The sequence below is a fragment of the Canis lupus genome, chromosome 7 (genome assembly GCF_048164855.1).
Source record: "Canis lupus baileyi chromosome 7, mCanLup2.hap1, whole genome shotgun sequence".
In the NCBI taxonomy this organism is placed as follows: domain Eukaryota; kingdom Metazoa; phylum Chordata; class Mammalia; order Carnivora; family Canidae; genus Canis; species Canis lupus.
In genome coordinates, this window is record NC_132844.1 from 36,795,054 (window position 1) to 36,815,132 (window position 20,079).

A 20,079-nucleotide genomic window follows, 5' to 3' on the forward strand; every position below is an offset into this window, starting at 1 on the left:
TTTATAGCAGCATTATTTATAATAGCCAAACTATGGAAGCAGCCTAAGTACCCATCAAATGATAGATGGATAAAGAAGATGTGGCATATATATATATATATATATATATATATATATATATATATACACACATATATATAATGGAATATTATTTGGCCACAAAAAGGATGAAATCTTGCCATTTGCAACAACATGGATGGAGCTAGAGAATATAATGCTAAGCAAAATAAAGCAGTCATAGAAAGTGAAATTCCACATGATTTCACTCATATGTGGAACTTAAGAAACAAAACAAAACAAATGAAAAAGAGAGGTAAACCAAGAAACAGACTCTTAACTATAGAGAAAAAATTGATGGTTGCCAGAAGGGAGGTGGTGGTGGGGATGGATTAAATAGGTGATGGGGATTAAGGAGGGCACTTGTAATGATGACCACCGGGTGTTGTATGGAAGTGTTGAATCACTATATTGTACATCTGAAACTAATATTATACTATATGTTAACTAAATGGAATTAAAATTAAAACTTAAAAAGCCAAAAAAAAAAAAAAAGAAAACAAACCAATATGTGAGGGAGTGACTGTATGGCACCCTCGAATCATGTCACAGAGGTGGGAATCATCTCCACCAACGCACACAGCAAGCTCTGTTGACATCTAAACTCAACCAAAAAGGTGGCCATCTTTAAACAGCAACTGCTGCACATATTAAGTAATTTAATGTTCTACAGATGAAAGTGCCAGGGGATCTAGCTTCTAGCCCCATGTAAACCTAACCAGGTCACATCACTTCTCTCCAGTTCCTCCTCCACAAAATAAAGAAATGGATCGGGTAACCTTGCTATGTGCTGATGGCTTCCTGAGATCATCCATTTCACTGATGATCAGGACATGCTAACATCTGATTCCAGAATTTCTGTCTGATGCCAAAAGGATATACCCGAAGACAGTAGTAGGTAAGACACTTGAAAAGGAAGAGCACTCCTAGCATTGCTTTTGGAGGGAAATCACAAGACAAGGAACTCCTCACAAAAATTAGGCTGGGATCCAGAAATTATAATGCACACCACTGGAGAGCTGACAAGAACAGATCAAAGGACTCACTAAAGCCACAGGAATACCACAGCACAAAAATCATGAGCACATTACAAATTTTACAAGAGGCTAGGATATTCAGTTCTTGACTGAAATCTTTAATTTTCAAAATCGGAAAGTCCAGAACGTTAATACAAAAGGCCTGTTTTCCACCGGCTCACAGGTACATCAAATACAGCAACCATACATATTCTTAAAATGCAAATGTATGGACATGTTTCTTCCACACTGTACTATCATATGGAAGAGAGGAATTGTAAGTCAAAGAACATCACAAAGGACAATAATCAATGGCAGTAGCCTAGGAGAAACTGAACACCCTCTTTCTTTCATCCTGCAAGCATGAACAACTTCCAGCAACAGGGTCAGATATTCTATTAGAATAAACATGAGGGATCCCTGGGTGGCGCAGCGGTTTGGCGCCTGCCCAGGGCGCGATCCTGGAGACCCGGGATCGAGTCCCACGTCGGGCTCCCGGTGCATGGAGCCTGCTTCTCCCTCTGCCTGTGTCTCTGCCTCTCTCTCTCTCTCTCTCTCTGTGACTATCATAAATTAATTAATTAATTTAAAAAATTTAAAAAATAGAATAAACATGAAAATCAATAAAATAGAACTTCTATCTTCAAGGAACTCACAGTCTAATAAATAAGGCAGTCATAGTTTGGAAAGATGAAACAAATTCTGGAAAGATTGATACCAGTGACAGACGTAAACATCCTTGATGCCACTGAACTACACACTTAAAAATGGCTGCAATGGTAAATTTTATCATTTCTATCTTGCCGCAATAAGGAGAAAAAGCAAACAAACAAGGAAACAACTACTCTGACCCGTAAATGTTGCAGTAGAGATATGTATAAGGCCCCAAAGAAGAACTGAGAATGACGTGCTCACCTCTGCCAGTCACTGCTGTAAGAAATCAAAATCCTAAAACCGACTCCCCCTCCCTCCCTTTCTCACTGCACATGGAAGAACTTGAAGTGTTTCCAAAAAAAAAAAAAAAAAAGCTGTCTTCCTTCAAGCAGAGGCCAGCGAAAGTATTTTGGAAGCTCCATCCACATTCCAGAGGATGCCACTGTTTTCTGACCTGTCACACTGTGCTCCATGCTCTCTGTTAAGCTGTCATCACAAGCCAGGGGAGGAGACACCAGATGCTACTTGCAGAGAGCTTCAAGGACAGAAACTGTCCAAACAAAGATGTGCCCCTTTGCAAAGGACAAACAGCCCCAGCAGAAAGTGAACCGAGCCAGGCAGCAGCTAGGCAGTTAGGTTGCTAGGCAGGAAAGATAAGGGGTGTTCTGAAAGGATATAAGAAGCCTGAGGTACTGCTAGGAGCCCTTCCTGACCTTTCCACAACAACTAACTCAAAAGAATGAATGTAACTGCTATAAACAGAGGAACAATTCAAGGCAGACTGCTTCTGAATTACGTAATAACTTGACATGCACGAGTATTAGACAGGGCTCCAGAAGACTGATTTCCAGCCTGGGGACTACTGAGATGTCTACCTTCTATATCTTGTCCCCACTCCAACACTGCTTCAGGATAAGACAGGGGCTGAGACACCACAGCCCATGCAGCAGCTTGAAGAGATCACAAGATTGCCTAGTTCCATGGCTCCCCTACTGGTTGTGCTCTAAATCATGAGATGCTGTTGTAAAAACATGGACTAAAAAAACCTAGTAAAGTAAGGCTAGGGTGCCTGAGAGCTCTACAGAGTAGACCTAAAGAGTCAAAGAGCTCAGAGCCTCATCACTAGAGAATTAAAGAATGAGTTGGGGGCCTGTCCCATTCTACACCCTTTACACTACCCAACTCCACCTCTCAGCAGAATGGATAGAAGTGAAGACACCTGGCCAGTGGATAGAAATCAGCACTTCTGAAGTTGCGGTCCAGGAAACAAATGGAATTTCCCAAAGTGCTTATTTAAAATGCAAGGTCCCTCACCAGCCATATGGTCTTGTGATCTGGGGCTGGGGCCTGAACTCTGCATCTTTAATAAGCTCCTCCTTCAGTTGTTCTTACACACACCGATGTTTGAGAACCTTTGGTAGGTTCCAGCAAGTGCAGCCTCAGGTGGTCGACTTGGCTGCATGAACTCATCAGGAAGGGAAGACAGGCTTCCACCCGCCGCTGTGGAAAAAGGGCACGGGCTACCATTATCAATTGAGCAGGGTTCCCTCTGTGACTCGCTCTCCCTTCAAGTTCTCAGAGTAACAGAAGCGCCAAAGCCAGGGTCACCCAAAGGCCTGAAACTCGGGGCTGTGGGGACCCCCAGGGAAAGGGCTGGTGTGGCCAGATCCCTCCGGGCTCCAGGAGCCAGAACTGCACACACCAACATTAGCAGTTCTTTTAAAGAACCTCAAAACCAGGAATACAGTTTTTTGTATTCTAGTAACCGAGAATACAATTTTTAAAAACAATTTATAAAGCTTTTTTAATTTATTTATTCATGAGAGACACACAGAGAGGCAGAGACCTAGGCAAAGGGAGAAGCAGGCTCCTTGTGGGAAGCCAGATGTGGGACTCCATCCCAAGACGCAGGATCATGCCCTAAGCTAAAGACAGATGCTCAACCACTGAGCCACCCAGGTGCCCCTGGAATACAATTTTTAAATCATAGATGCAAGACCATCTGTGATGAATCCTGGTATAAATGTACTATGGAATATTTTTCACCCTTAAAAAGGAAGAAAATTCTGACATGTGCTACCATATGGATGAACCTTGAGGATAACCCAGTCACAAAAAGACAAATACTATGTCACTCCACCTATATGAGGTACTTAGAGTAGTCAAATTTAAAGACAGAAAGTAGAGTGCTGGTTGCCCCGGGCTGGGAAAGAGGAGGAATGGGGAGTGTTAGTGTTTAGTTACAGTTTTAGTTCTGCAAGATAAAGAGTCCAGGAGATGGATGGTGGTGACAGCTACACAACAGTGTGAGTATATTTAGTACCACTGAATTGTACACTCAAAAATAGTTAAGATAGTAAATTTCACATACATTTTACCACAATTTTAAAAAATGAAAAAAAAAATTTCAACTATTTGGGAGAGCCAAGGATACCAGTGAAGAGATAGATACCTAGAGAGATAAGGCATCTAGAGAAGTATTGTAAACAAAAAATGAAAATACAAGCAATGTTTAAATTTCACAAGTTGTCTGCCCAAGGTGTATTTGTGAGATGATTGTTAAATTGGAGCACGTTTCCCCACTTGTCCTCTAATGTACTTGAAATATCATAACACTGTAAAACACACTTTCTATGAAGAGGTGTTACAGTTAAAATAAACTTCTTCCCTCTGAGGGGAGGTCACAGTGCCCCTGGAAGTGAAAGGAGAAAGGACATTGGGGATGGGGAGGCTGGAAGAGGTAGAAGGAATGATGATTCTTCTCAAAAGAAGCACAGTCCCCAACGCAGCAAAGAATTATCCACATTCCAGGGAGGTATGCAAATTATGTATATGCATAAGTAGCACACATAAAAAAATGAGTACCCTCACTAAATTTTAGTAACTTTAAAAGAGCTTAAAAGTTATCATCAAGAGTAGCTTTGCAATTTAATTACATTAGCATTGTAAAAACTGCAGATCTATGAACATATAAGGAATTTATTATGCTCTACCATCATATACTGCACAATAAAGGATAAAAAATAAGAATAAAGACTTAGAAATTGGAATCCCTGGGTGGTGCAGCAGTTTGGCGCCTGCCTTTGGCCCAGGGCACGGTCCTGGAGACCTGGGATCGAGTCCCATGTCGGGCTCCCGGTGCATGGAGCCTGCTTCTCCCTCTGCCTGTGTCTCTGCCTCTCTCTCTCTCTCTCTGTGACTATCATAAATAAAAAAATAAAAACTTAGAAATTTTACTAACTCAAAATAATTACTCAAAAAATCCTGAAAATGAAAAGCAATACTTGAAGGTCAAAAGCAATACTAGCAATCCAGAAAGGTTAGCATATAATAAATGACTCATTCACTCTTATTCTATAAATGTACATGTTTAGTGTTGGAAACACCAAGGAACCCACCAAGTGAGTTTTACCTAGAGGATCCTTTTCCTGACCTAGTAGAAACAGTGATTTAAGAACCACTCTGATTATCTGTACAGTCACTACAGATCAAAGCTCTGATAAGTCTAATACCAGGATCATTCCATATTTTTTCTAAAGGTAAATGGAATTTCAATTTCAAACATTCTTCTGAAATATTTTCTCCTCCCTAAGATTTATACTGAGATTGGTCACTACCTTAGAAAAACAAAAATATAATCTATTGCGGTGGATTATTTAAATAATAAATACATTTCCACCATAGTCATTATTCACTGCTGGAAGAAAAAAAGGAGTTTAATAATAAGCAATAAACAGTCTTTGAATGCTATGCAGGAGTCAAGGAAAGATGAAAACCAGAGACAAACTGGGTCTGGGCTTGCTTCCCACTATATTTCTTTGATTATACTGACCCCTGGCGGTCTTTAAAGGACTTGTTTTTTGTTTTTGTTTTTAATAAAAGCTCTTATTTTTCCAGTGTGTGCCTTAACATTACATCATTTGGAAGGAATCTTCACAACATGCGTGTACATCAAACAATCACATTGTACACTTTAAATATCTTATCATTTTGTCAATTGTACCTCAATAAAACTGGAGGGGAAAAACATATCACCAATAATAAGTCCCTGATCAATAAGCTTCTCTTCTAAAAGATGAAGATGCTTTTAAATTAAATCCACATGTGGAACATGTGGAAGGGGGAAATTATGTTTAGTTCAATACAAATGATTATTATATAGTTTTAATACACTCATCTAATAAATATTGACTAATACCCAAGTGCAAAACATGTGGTAAGTCACAGAGATACAAATGTGAACAAGCCCCAAAAGACCATCAGGTACCACCAGTTAAAAGTGATATCAGTGAACCGAGAGAAGCACAGGGTACTATAGGAATGTCTAGAGGGAACTGGCCATTCTAGCTCTAGAATTAACAGCAGAAAAAGAGTGTTCCAGGCAGAGGGAATGGCATGGGAAGGCTCTGGGTTCAGACAGAAATGTGAGTTTAAGGAACTTAAAGAACATAATATGTCTAAAGCATAAAGTTCAAGGATAAAGGTGGCACCTAACAAGGAAGAAGAGGTGGGCAAAGGCCAAATCTTGTAAACAAATGGAGTTTTGTAAGCACTTACCCTACCTTGTCTTTTTTTTCCTACCAAGCAACATGACAGGTCAAATCCACCATTCAGTGCTATGAGAAATCCTGTACATCTTCCAACCTAAGATCTCACAAATTCCAGTCTTTCTCCACTATTCTATCGCCCTCTGTTGGCTGGTACATGCTCTGTTCACCACTCTTGGAGGCTGCCTCCCTGTTGAGACTGTGCCCCCTGGCCAGCAAGCAGAGGTGCCACTGAATGGACCAACAATGGACACCTGACCCAAGGGAAGCCCATCCATAGCTTGCCAGCCACCAACGAATAGGCTTGCTGGTAGGGCTCTGAGATGATGGTTATTTAGCTGAGCCACTTCAACCATTCAGATTTAAAGGTTGGCAGGAGAGGAGAATGGCACAGGCCACAAGAGACAGAGGGAGCCACGGTCATAAAAGCATCAGCACTCGTCCTGACAATAAACCCTCCTTATCCCACATTCGTCCAAGTCAGACTGCACTCTTGGAAGCATCTGATGGACCTCACGGACTCAGCACCTTACAGCTCCTCCACTGTTGTGCTGCCTTGTTCTTTTGTCACACCTGTGTTATTCACCTCCTATCATACTATTCATGTCAGCACAGCAGTGGTCTTCAAGGACAGAGATTCCGAGTGTTTACTTGCTTGTATCCACCACTGCATTATAAGCCTTCAACACATATTCACGAGAAGGACAGGTGGAAAGATGGACAGACAGATGAATAAACAAACAACCAATCCTGGAGAGTTTATAGTGAAATCAAAGGTGAAAACAGAATAAAACCCTAACTCCTTCAGACTCACAGTGTACATCCTAATCCTCACTCCCATCATGCTCCATACGTGTCAGTAACACCATACTTCTCCGCATTTCAGACCTGTGAGGCTCTCTTGCATCTTCCCTGCCTCTACACTCAGCTTTATTTCTCTGAAGTCTCACGAACATCCACTCTCCTCTTTCTCTATAAGTGCAATGAAAGGTCTGGTCCCTTCAGAACCCATCACCTGCTGCCCCAGGCTCCTCTAACCCCAGCACATTCCTCCACATTTTCTTGTTGCCTACATGTCTCCCTCCACAGCACCACCTCCCCCGAGGCTGACGGCACTCTTCATCTTTATGTGGGTGCTCAAAAGACATGCTGGCAAAAAGGGACAAATTCTGCTTTTAAGATGTCACCAAAAAATGTGCTAACTAAAAGGGAAAATTTTTAAATTTTTTATTTATTAAGTATTTGTTACTTTTATCTCATTTAAGGTCTTATGCTAATGAATGATCATCCCTTCTAATGAAGTGGTTCTCAATGGGGAAGGGAGAGGGTATTCCCCCACCCACTCCGGGGACACTGAAAATGTCTGTAGACATGTTTGGCTGTCATACTTGGAGGGAGGGAAAGCTGCTACTGGCATCCAGTGGGTTGAAGCCAAAGATACTGCTAACCAGTCTCCAATGCCCACAATGCCCACAATGAAGAAGTGTAGCCCAAAATGTCAACAGTGAGAAGCTATTTTAATAGAGCTATTTTTAAAGGCTCTTTCCATATATTTCTTTTAATAAACATCAAAGAAAATGGGAAAATATTCAATGAATCATCAAAAATCACTCAGTGACACACAGGAGAAAACCTAAGGCAGAGAGATGAGGGCATTTTCATGCACCTGCCCTGCTAGATCTCAGAGCTACAAAAGCTGGCAGCGAAGCTGGGGAGAAAGAGGGCTAGGGAACAAAAAATTGGTGTGGTTGTTTAAAATCACTGTGGGTGTTTTTTTATTTTTTATTTAAATTCAACTTAGCTTACATATACTGTATTACTAGTTACAAGGGTAGAATTTAGTGACTCATCAGTGGCATATACCACTCAGTGATCATTACAACAAGTGCCCTCCTTAATGTCATCATCCAATTACCCCACCCGTCCACCAGCCTCACAAAATCACTGTTTTTTAAAACAAAGATAAAGTAGATTAGTCCAATCTCATCAGGAGTCATTATTCAGAGACTAATGCCAAAATTTGCCAAAAACAACTATGTATTCACTGTTTCATTTTAAAATACTCAGTGTGTGCACTAAATAAGTAAAATAAACATTAATCAGCTTTGTATTAAAATGCAAAATGTTTTAACCTTCAAACATTATTATTACAGAAAAAAGCAGTAATGACTACAACTCTAAAATGTTACAATGACAGCTAACCCATTGATAAACACAGTAAATTAAAAATAAACCACTTAAATTATCTAGATATTCAGATTAAATTTCTTCTGTTCATCAAATAAATGACTTTAGAGATATTTCCCTACGGACCTATTTAAACCATTTAAATTAAACCATAAATTAGGTTTATACTCACATTCACTTGAACTTGAATGGACCAGTCACCAAGTATTGGATGGGAGGATAATTGAAAAGTTTTGGAAACGACACCAAGATCACTTTGTTCTGACAACCATTGTTGAATCAAATTTGATTTGGGGTCCTACAATGAAAACCATACATGTTAACAATATAAAGACTGCCATGTACATGTGATCCTGACTGGTTATGAACAATGCCCTGCAGCACTCCCAGGCACATCCAAAATACAGCACAGAGATAGTTTTTGGAAAATGTTGGCTATGTGTTACTAGACAGAAAACCAATCAAAATTTCTTCCTTTCTCGGGGCACCTGGGTGGCTCAGCAGCTGAGCATCTGCCTTTGGCTCAGGTCGTGATCCTGGGGTCCTCGGATCGAGTCCCACATCAGGCTCCTGGTGAGGAGCCTGCTTCTCTCTCTGCCTGTGTCTCTGCCTCTCTCTCTGTCTTTCATGACTAAATAAAATCTTTTTTAAAAATTTCTTCCTTTCTCATACTCTCCTGAGAACATCTTTATTCTACTTCACCTTTTAACACTTGGCACCACATTTCCTTCTACATAGAACACTTGTGATGTGTACACCACCAAACCTGTGTTATTGCTGTTAACCATAGAGATAACAGGCCTGGTGTACTAAAGGCCCACCACGTGTCAGGCACTCTGTCTTATTATTACAACTCACACATCACTCTATCATTATAATTCTCCCTCAGAGGAGGATCGTCTTAACATTATAGTAGAAAACTGATTCCTAGAGAGCTTAGGTAAGCACTCAACTGTAAGTAATATATGAATTCAGGATTCAAACCCATGTGCCTTTTAATCCAACAAAATATATCATAGAGATGTTTAGTCAAGGGGCTGCATGAAAAACACTTTAATCTTCCTATATTTTCCCAGACAATGATCCCCTCACACAGCATGCATCAAAGCCAATCCAGCAGTCATTCCAATTCCTCTCACAGTCCCAGCCATGTCAACTCCATCTCTTTAATCTCTTTCCAATTTGTCTCCTTCTTTCCATCCTCACATCCAGCCACCACATCTTGTTTTCACTATTACAACTAATCTCCCTCCTCCAGTGTTGTCCCTCCAATACACCTTCCCGCTGCCAACAGTGTTATCCACCTGAAACACAAATCTCAGACTGAGGCAAAGTGGTTAAAATGCCTGGTGCAGTTCCTGACATATAACAAGCAGTGAATAAGCACTGGCTATGGTTATTATGCTGGACCACAAGGTGATGATGGCTTCTGTTTGCCTACAAAATGATGTCTATACTCCGTTACATCAACTATGTAATCTAGTAGTCTGACTCCATCTATATTTCTACAATCATCTTCCTCCAAATATATAGATTTGTTTGCAATTCACCCCCAAAAGCCCATGCAATTGCTGCACGGAATGCCCTCTCTTCCTGTTCAATTGGTGAAACAAGCTCCAGGGTCTTGCCTCCAGCAGACAGAATGACCACTTCCTAGAGACCCTCTAGCACAGCTGGAGTTTACCCCTTTTGTGTACATATTACTATTTAAGTTACTCATGGGTTATCACGGGTTTTTTTGTTGTTGTTGTTCCCAACTAGACTATGAACTCCTGAGAGCAAGGATCAAATATTGTCCCTTATTCTTATTCTCTATCCTTTGACCAGAGGTAGTGGATTAGCCCAGTTACTAGAACCCAGAGTTGGGGAGAACGTGAGAGTCAGAGAAAGTACAATGCCAAGCACTGAGTAAAGCCTAGCCTAGTAAGCCAGAAACTAACTGTTAAGATCAAAGACCAAAAGCAAGTCAAGACTAAGCAGGTCAGCATCTTTGGCAAGCTCCTGGGACAGCCAGGAGTCAGCAAACCTGCACCTGCCACTGCATGATGCATATGAGGCCTACACAGTGTAAACGCTCAAAAACCAAGTTAAAAATACAAATAGCTTCCAAAAAAAAAAAATACAAATAGCTAACAAACATACAGTGTCTAATAATTAAGGGAATGCAAATGAAAACAAAAAAATACCATTTGTCTTCTGTCTGATAAAAATTTTAAAATAATGATAATTCCCAGTGTTACTAAAACTGTAAGAAAAGGAATGTTCATTCTCTGCTGATGCATTATTTTGGTGAGGGTGCACATTCCCCCAGTTGGGGCCATGGCCCTACAAGTACAGGAAGTCCTAAATGAAGTCTTTGATGACTTTTTTACCTAGAGGATCTGGAGGGCTGGGAGTGAATGAGGTAACTCATTGGTTGCTCAAGCCTGTCTTAGACTGAGGCCTGACTGTCATCAACAGAAAAACATAGAGACTGTAGAAACACCAGAAGTTTTCACACATCAGGATTCGAATGGGCCATGCATGGTGGCATCACAGCAGAACCCAGCATTTGCACATCATCATCTCCTGCTAAGTCACACACAGAACAGCCATGTGTACGATGTGAACAGTGTCCCTGGCACAGCCACAACAGCCACATGCTGGAGCTACTGAAAAAGTGGCCCCTTGTGCCTTCTGAGTCACCTTTAGATGACTCTGGATGTCTGGCAGGTGCCTCAGCACAGCACAGTATCTGCTGCCTAGGCTAGACTGTCTCAAGCAATAAACCCCCTGGATGGAGAATCCATCCCCGAGGAATATCTCTGCCTTATTTAGCATCCTGGATTGTACATCCAGTGTCCGTCTAGCATGCAGAATGGAAGAAGTCAAGTCACTTAAACAAGGTGGCCCCCTCACTTCACCAGGGATGAGGTCCTGGTTTTGCCACTGCCGCTGCAGGCCAGAGTGTCAGGGCACAATCAGAGGATATACCCCCAAGGCAACAACATCTCCTCCCACGAAAGGTCATTCACCTGTACAAGAAGCAGCACCTTCTTCAGGAGGAAGTCAGAGCAGAAGCCAGCTGAGCCAGCTGCCATGCCAGTGTTGAAGGCACTTATTTCCATAGTGTCAGGCCAGAAGCAGGAGGGAGCCAGAATTAGGGCAGAGGTAGGCCATGTTTTTACTACTACCAAAAGGGCTCTGAAGGCCCTTTCAACCCAAGAAGGTCAGTTACTGAGGCAGGCAAAATGAATAATACCCAAATGACAAAACAAAAGAAAAAAAAAAAAAAAACACTGAGCACCCCTGAATATGCTGTGACAATCAATATTTTAGCTACACCCTACAGCCATTCTTTTACTTTTACAGCTTAGTGATTTGACAAGTTTATACGTTATGCTATATTCACCACAAATGTAGCTGTCTAACCCGTTTCATTGGTATCACAGTATCATCAACTGGGCAAGATGGATCCTGAGTCAGCTTTAGCCATCAGATGCACTTCTCCACGGTAGCCTGCAGGTGGTGATGTACCAGGGAGTACAAACGTATTCAAGTCAGGGTTCTACTTTTTTCTGGTAAGTTTTGCCATGAAACCAACTATTCCACACTGAAAGATGTAGAAAACATCACAGTCTGTCCCAGATGACTGTTTTCAGATGAAGGAGTAGAACAGCATGGGCATCAATGCTCTGATCTGGCTTTTGCAAGTTACAAGGAAGGAGGCGGCTGGACCTGAGTTCATACCCCAGCCTCACAGCCTGGATGCACAGATTATGGCTATCCACCCAGTCACCTGTTACCAAACACTCTGGGTTTCAGGTGGAATTTTAATCTCAACTCCACTCCCCTGGCCAATAGGATATAGGCCAAGAGGGCTATATGTTGGCCAGGCCAATAGGATCTCTCAGGACCAGAGATCTCTCTGAGCACTTCTGAGAAAGTCACATGTGGCAAGCAAAGTTCAAAATCAGAGCAAAGAGCCCAGGAATACAAATTGAAGGTTTCAAAGGCAGATCCTAAAGCAGCTTAGAGAGGCAAAATAATAAAAATGCACAGACCAGCAGTTCTAAATGCTTAAATTATCTCACTTAATCCTCACAAAAACTCCTGTGAGGTATCTGTCCGGCAACAGCAGGGTTAGTACTGGATTAATGCCTAGAACAGGCAATTCATCCAGTGCTGACTTTTATTACCACAGGGAAAACAGGCAGGTTGGTTAGAAGTAGCCAGAGACAGGCAGATGTTGACTTCCAAACCCTCCATCTTATACTTAGTAAGATCTTAGTATATGTGCATAAATGATGAAAGATGGTATGGATGCAGTCCACAAAGCCCTGCTTAGAGGGTAATGTGAATTTAGAAATGCTCTTCACTATGATAACCTCCTTTATAGACATTCCAATATATACCACAGGCATAAATTCACAGAGCTGTAATTCTTGGGAATTCAAGAAGTATGCATTAAGCACCAAGCCAACCAATGTTGTATTCACTACAAACACAAACTGGCTTGAAGTTACACATATGAAGGTTTGATTGCTTGATTTTTGTTTTTTAGTTTAATTTATAACAACAAAGAAGAATAGAAAGATACCACTAAAAAGCCTGAATTTCCCTTCCATTCTGTGTTATTCATCAGGACGTCTAGGGTAATCAAGAGCATTCCCAGGACCAGGGACTTTTAGTTGCAATATCAAGAGAGTCCCAGGGAGGAATATAAAAAATAGTGAAAGGGAATAAAGGGGAAAGGAGAGAAAATTAGTGGGTAATATCAGTGAGGGTGACAGAACGTGAGAGACACCTAACTCTGGGAAAGGAACAAGGGGCAGTGGAAAGGGAGGTGGGTGGGGGTTGGGGTGACTGGGTGACAGGCACTGAGGGGGCCACTTGATGGGATGAGCATTGAGTGACATGCTTGGCAAATTGAACTCCAATAAAAATAAAAATAAAAATAAAAAGAGAGTCCCAGGAAAACTGGGATGGGTTAGTCACCCTTTGTCCCTTAATGAACAAATGTCTCAGATTCTCCTCAGCATAAATGTAGAAAAGCAGGTCCAGTTGGATCTCTATTGTTCTCAACTTGGTTCTCACAGGAAAGCACTACATCTAACTATGCTGCCTCCAGACCATCAGAGCAGCAGAGGTCAAATGACTGTTCCAGCAGCAGAGGCCAAATGACTCCTCGTCAAAGGGGATTCCCATAATAGTGAGAGCTAATGTTTAGTGAGCATGTACTATGTGGCAGGCATAGTTCTAAATGCTTTACTCGGATTATCTCAAAAAACCTCTGCGAGGTACTATTATTATTACACATTTTAGAAATAAAGAAACTGGGGCTAAGAGAGATGAATTTTCTCAAGGTCACACAACTAGCATCTATCCTTCTCAGAGCAGACAGTGATCCTTTTATAAGTCAAATCACATCAGATCACATCCTTTTGTAAGTCAAATCACACAGATAGATGAATAGACATCATGTCAGTCCTCAGAATTCTCCAGTGAATTCTCATTCCACTCAGAGTAAAATCCAAAGTCCATATCATGACCAGGAAGACCCTGTATGACCCCTCCTTCAACCCACCTACCTATATCTTACCTTATCTCCTAATATATAATATCTGTCTCCTCACTTCCTGGTACACTGTCAGCCTCTTCCCCCCCACCCCCACCCCCCTCCGTGTACCTAACAAGTTCCCACCTCAGGGCCTTTACACGGCTGCTCCCTCTGTGTGGTCTCATTCTTTTATTTCCTTTAGGCTTCTGCTCAAATAGGACTTCCCTAACAACTCTAGAGAAAAAAGCAAACATAAACATTCTTTCTCTCTCTTACACACACACACACACACACACACACACAAACCAATTCCTTTATATACATTTTTTTTTAAGTAGGCTCCTTGCCCAGCACAGAACCCAACATGGAACTAGAACTCACAACCATGAGATCAAGACCTAAGCTGAGATCAAGAGTTGGATGTTTAAATTACTGAGCCATCCAGGCCCCAGGAGCCCCCCTTTATATACATATTTTTGTGTTCATTTCGTGTCTGTCTTCACACTATTCACTGAAATATAAGCTTGATGTGAGCAAGGGACTTAATCTATTCTGTTCACTGCCCCATCCAGGGTGCTGAACACAGAAGTTCAATAAGTGTTTAACAAATGAATTAATCAACAAAGAAGCAAGGACTGGAGCCCAAGCTGGCCAACTCGGGAGCCTGAGCTCTGAACCCATTGCTCTACCATCTCCCCTCCGAGAGAGAGCATTCTCACATAGGGAGGGAAGCTTACCCATGGTGAATGTTAAGATGACATGAGCAGAACTTTGAAGAAAGCGTTAGTAAGATGACTTGAACTTCTTACTTTATTCTGTCTGGCACTTACCTTAATTAGAATGTTTAAAGAAGTTTTATAAGGTTTAAAATCCGAAAAGAGGGTAACAATTCTAAACTTCACTTCCTGCTTTGGCTTGTAGAGGGACTTGTCTGTTTGAATAAAGACAGTCATTCTCTTGGTCTCAAATGATAAGCGTGTGCTGTTAGAGAATAAAATCTCATCCTGGGCACGTCCAGTTACACGCAGCTCATAAATCCCGTCCACACTGTTCAGAGGTAGCTGGAGAAAATAAAGAGATCAAGCAACATTCTCATTTTACCTTGAAAGGGTTTTTAATTATAAGTTAGAACAGAAAATTTCAATCCATAGTATTATTAAAAGTAATTGCCATGTTGAAAAACTTGCCCCTCCTAGACACTAACATTAAACAATTTGTTTTCCCTCCTAACATCCTGTAGTTTCCTCTCCAGCTAAATTGCAGGGTTCCTGGAATGGAGGGCTCAGCAGCAGTCACCTTGTCATGTCCTGTTCCATGTGCAAATTCTTCCTCACAGTCACTGTTGGTCAGGATATCTACTGTCCATCAACATTTTTTCCATGTCTCCTTATTTAAGGCAGTCAACTGGTGAACACATTTGCACAAGACTTGTTTTCTTGCTTCTCTCTCTCTCTCTCTCTCTCTCGAGCTGTTTTCTACAGTGCTCACTCTTCCTGCATCCTGTACATCACAAGTCAGAGTCTCAGGAAGGATGGAGGCTCTGCTGCTTTCCTACTGTTCTTACCAATAGAACTCCTGCTTAGCGTCTAGCGTCAACAGAGAGATCCCATCCTCAGCAGTTTACATGACCTGTGTCATTTCACCTCACAACAATCCTTCAGGTGGGTGCTCTTATTGACACCATTTTATACGCTGGGCTTGGAGGATTTGCGAAATTGCTCCAGGTTACTAGTTGAGATGCAAACTCACGATGAGCTATACTACTCTACTAAAAGCCTCCATGCAGTGGCTTTAAAACACATCTGACATTGTCTGACTCTCTGCCCTTCAAAAGATAGAGCTTCATTCCCCAGACTTAGGGACTTGCTTCTCAAGAAGAGAATGAAGCTGGGTCATCGAAAGGTTAGCTTTTGTATGGTTCTTCTTCTCTTTCTCTCTGGGATTCCTCACTCGGGGAATCCAGCTGCCATGTGACGAGGACACTCAAGAACCCTGTAGAGAGGCCCACAGAGGGAGAAACTGAGGCCTCCCACCAACACCCACCACCAGCTTGACAGCCATATGAATGAACTACCTTACAGAGGATCCCCAGCCCTAGTGAAGCCTTCAGGTACCTGCAAGTCTGACTGTAGACTTGTAATATCCCAAATCAGAACAGCCCAACTATGCAGTTCCCATATTCCTGACCCACAGAAATTGTAACAAGCAATAAAAGCTTGTTACTGTTTTATGTCAAAGCCTTGGAATAATCGGTTACACAATAAATGACTAGCGTACCTGACTTTCAGTTGGTTTTCATGTTAATAAACCTGTGGTACTAAAACTAAATCCTGACTCACATTTACAAACAAGTTTTGTCCACAGAAAGCTCAGCGATCTTCCAGTAATCACAGCTACCTTAAAGCGAGCAACATGGATAAGAACACAAAGGAAATGTAAACAAGGTACCAATACAGTGATCAGCAAAAAATATTTAGGGAGAGAAATACTGATGTCCACAATTACTTGGAGATACATTTTAAAAATAAGATGAATTAATGGATGGAGAGACAGACAGATGAACAGACAAGTGATACAGAGCAAGTATGGTAAAACGTTATGACAGATTCTGAGTGATGAGTACAGAAGTGTTCACTATGAAATTCCTTCAAGTGTTTTGTATATTTGAGAATTTCTTAATAAAAAGTTAGAAAAAACAATCAGTAGCATCACATGCAAATAACTTCCAATGCTGACTTTTGCTTTTTTTCCATAAACATTTATTGAGCACCTTCTGGCTCCAGGTTGTTCTAAGTCCTTGGGATACAACATGAACCAGAGATGTGTACCCTAGTAGGGCTGGGAGTCTAATCTTGGAACCTGCATTCTTATATTCTATTTTCTCAAATGATACTTCAGCTCTCAGATTCTTTTAAATAGATATTCTAATACTAAAAGCAGGAAGCTATATATATATATGCCAGCATATCATACTGTTACATATGGCAAAGATTCATAAACACTTCATGTTTAAAACATGATATTTGATAGGACTGTTTTTCACGATTTGGATATAGTTTGATCATTTTTAGGCTCCAGAACAGATAGTAGATTGAAGATTTATGTCAAATTAATGATGCATAGGCCCCAAACTAAAGAGGCCCATTAATCACAAGAATGCCAAGAGTTAAAGAAGCAGAAGTAACACAAATGTGTCCAAAAACATTCTTTCTGGGATGCCTGGGTGGCTCAGCAGTTAAGTGTCTGCCTTCAGCTCAGGTCATGATCCCGGAGACCCAGGATCTAGTCCCATATCAGGCTCCCTACATGGAGACTGCTTCTCTCTGCCTATGTCTCTGCCTTTCTCTCTCTGTGTCTCTCATGAATAAATAAATAAAAATCTTTAAAAAAAAAAAAAAAAAAAAAAAAACATTCTTTCTGTGCCCTACTCCATCCTCCTTCTGGGAGCTGGCACTACCTCAAAAGGAAATAGTACTATCTTTCTGCTCCTTTCAGCTACCCCAAGTAATTTGCTTTCTCAACTGCCCCATTAGAAACCTTGCCCCCATTCCCCACATAAGTAAGATTTGGATAATTCAGGATCCTCAAAGCCTCAGTATTAATCCCAAGGCTGGAAAGTCAGAGATTACAAATGAACTTGGTATATCAGTAGACCAGGGGTGACTCTACAAATCATGGGACATCACTATAAGCCTTGGGGTGTCACCACAGACTTTGCATGGCACTCCAGATCCTGAGCTGTGGTAGAGATCTTAGCCTTCCATTGTTAACAGCAGAGGGGCATTATGAGGAAACCAAAAAAAATAGCATGGATTTTAAGTAATCTCTATGAAACTTTCTCTCTATAACAGACCTAGAATGCATTGTAACCTGCTCCCCACAGTGGAGAGGATGCCAGAAAGTAAAAGCTCCTGAATCTCTGCTTATCAATTGCTTTCTGCCTTCTTGGGATCACAATTACCGAAAGAGTTCCCAGAATTGGTAATAAATCCCTCATCAGAGATTTCCATATCTCTTATACAAGAACCAATTATTTACCCACAGAGATTTGGGATTCCTATATTTGGGTCAAGAACAAGGGGCTGAAGAAGATACAATTCCCACAGATGGACATGTCTGGCAGCAGGACAAGAGTCTGGAAGTATACAAAATCAAGGGGATTTTATGAGCAAAGTATCAATCAGCATCTGACTTGGGCATGCAAGATCCTCATTGTGCTAAGTGTACTCTGTGTATACATAAATGCAAATTTTCTGAGTAAATGATTGCTCTTTGTCCAGGGTATCTAAGGAAGGTACACTCACAAAGGTCCTCCCGGGGGCAGTGTATCTGGCTGGTTCAGTCAATGGAGTATGGGACTCTTGATCTTAGGTTGTGAGTTCAAGCCTCACATTGCGCATAGAGTTTACTTAAAAATAAAATAAGATAAATATTTTTAAAAGGTCCTTGGTGGGCAAGAAACTAATCTGGGTTGACTAAAACCATTTTGCCTTCTTTAAAAGATCATATGTCAAAGAAACTGAGATAAAACAATATTATTTGTCCTACTCCATTAATAATGCTAGTTACTAAAAGTAGTGGAGATTTCAAATAACTCAAAATAAAGTTGAGGAATTTAAGATGACAGTTTCTATTAAAAATATTTTAATTATTAATTTAAAAAATTATTAATTATACATAAACTTTAAAACATTTCTAAATTTAAAAACCACTCCTTCATTTTAAGTTGGATTTATTTACAAAGAGAATAGAAGAAATTTATCCTAATACATTTTGTGCAAAAAATCATATTTATATTAAACATCAATTTTTTTATTTACTTCTTATTAAAAGCTGATTGTAGCATATCAAAAGTAGAAACAATGGGCTCATCAGATTTTAAAAACACATTTGTTTTAATGCTGTCAGAATATTTATATTTTACAGCAAAAATTCATGAGAACCTTAAAAGACAATTTAAAATATTACATTTACAAATATCAGAATGCAAGTGCACATTCTGAAAGCTAGGTCTGTTTTAACTGAAAACTCGTAACAATACAGAACTTTCTATTTTTGCCAAGCATTATCACATTTTCCCAGACACCTTATGATTAAATCTTTAAATTTTCATTTTACTAGGAAAGGGATACAGTCTTAAATATAATCTCTAGTTAAGCTTTCAATAGACAATTGCTATATATTCATACAATAGAAATGGCATTAATATTAAAGACATACAGGATGTTGGAATTCATACTTCACATAGCTGAGACCTAACAGAATCAGGGCAGCCAAGTTCCAGTTAATGATAGTTTGGACAAGTACAATTTATAATAAAACCGACATTACTGGAACAAGCCCAAGTGCCTGGTACCACCTAATGCTTCCTCTGCTCAGCCTTCCTACACTTACAGCCCATGCACCTTCAGGCTTCTCTGATGAAACCAGACAGTTGTACTTTAAACTGTGGTTCCTGGACTTAAATCCCACCCCCTTCTGCTGTAGGACAATTGTGTTATGCAGGAGTTATTTTAATCTTCTCATTGGAATATTATTTCAACAGCATATGGCCAGCATCTAACGTTTTAGGGTACATGAACGCAATGCAATGTTTTATTATCACTGAGATGGGTTCCCCACCACCACCATTTCCACCTGCTTTGCCTCTTTTTCCCTACTTTCTATTTAACAATGGAAAAGCAGTTATATTTCTTAGTAAGGAAAATGCAAACATAATAGGTAAGAAAACAATAGCTATACTTATAAGTAATTTTTACGAGTACTGTTTGGGAGCTACTGTATTCTCTAGGAACCACCTGGCCCCGGAAAAACGAATGTGGTTTTTGAATGTGCTTGATGAGTAACCTTCAAAAAGTAATTGAGGAAATAGAGGAACTTGGCCCATCAGGTGATGCTGATCCTACATTAAGTATGTAAAGTGTCAGGGCTAAAGTTGTTCAAAAGAAACCACAGGCCCAAGATGGACTAGTTTGCTCCCAGAAGAGCAAACAGGGACTTAAGTGCAGTTTCAACCTTCCCAAGAGTAAGTAGAATTTTAGGTCAATTAATCTGGAACTTTCTGACAAGCACCAATGAG

General features: G+C 40.6%; 1 protein-coding gene across 6 annotated transcripts in view; it reads right to left on the minus strand.

The window, feature by feature from the left end:
• The window catches only part of CD109 (CD109 molecule), a 126,419-nt gene that overhangs the window by 82,876 nt on the left and 23,464 nt on the right, over positions 1 to 20,079 (minus strand). For all 6 annotated transcript variants that reach the window (XR_012033985.1, XM_072832330.1, XM_072832331.1 and 3 more), the window contains 2 exons: positions 14,831 to 15,061; positions 8,634 to 8,759 (listed from right to left, as the gene is read on the minus strand). Coding sequence is in view for 5 of the 6 variants with exons in the window: in XM_072832330.1 (XP_072688431.1) it covers positions 8,634 to 8,759; positions 14,831 to 15,061 (357 nt within the window). In the remaining variant the exon portion in view is untranslated. The remainder of the gene's footprint in view (positions 1 to 8,633; positions 8,760 to 14,830; positions 15,062 to 20,079) is intronic.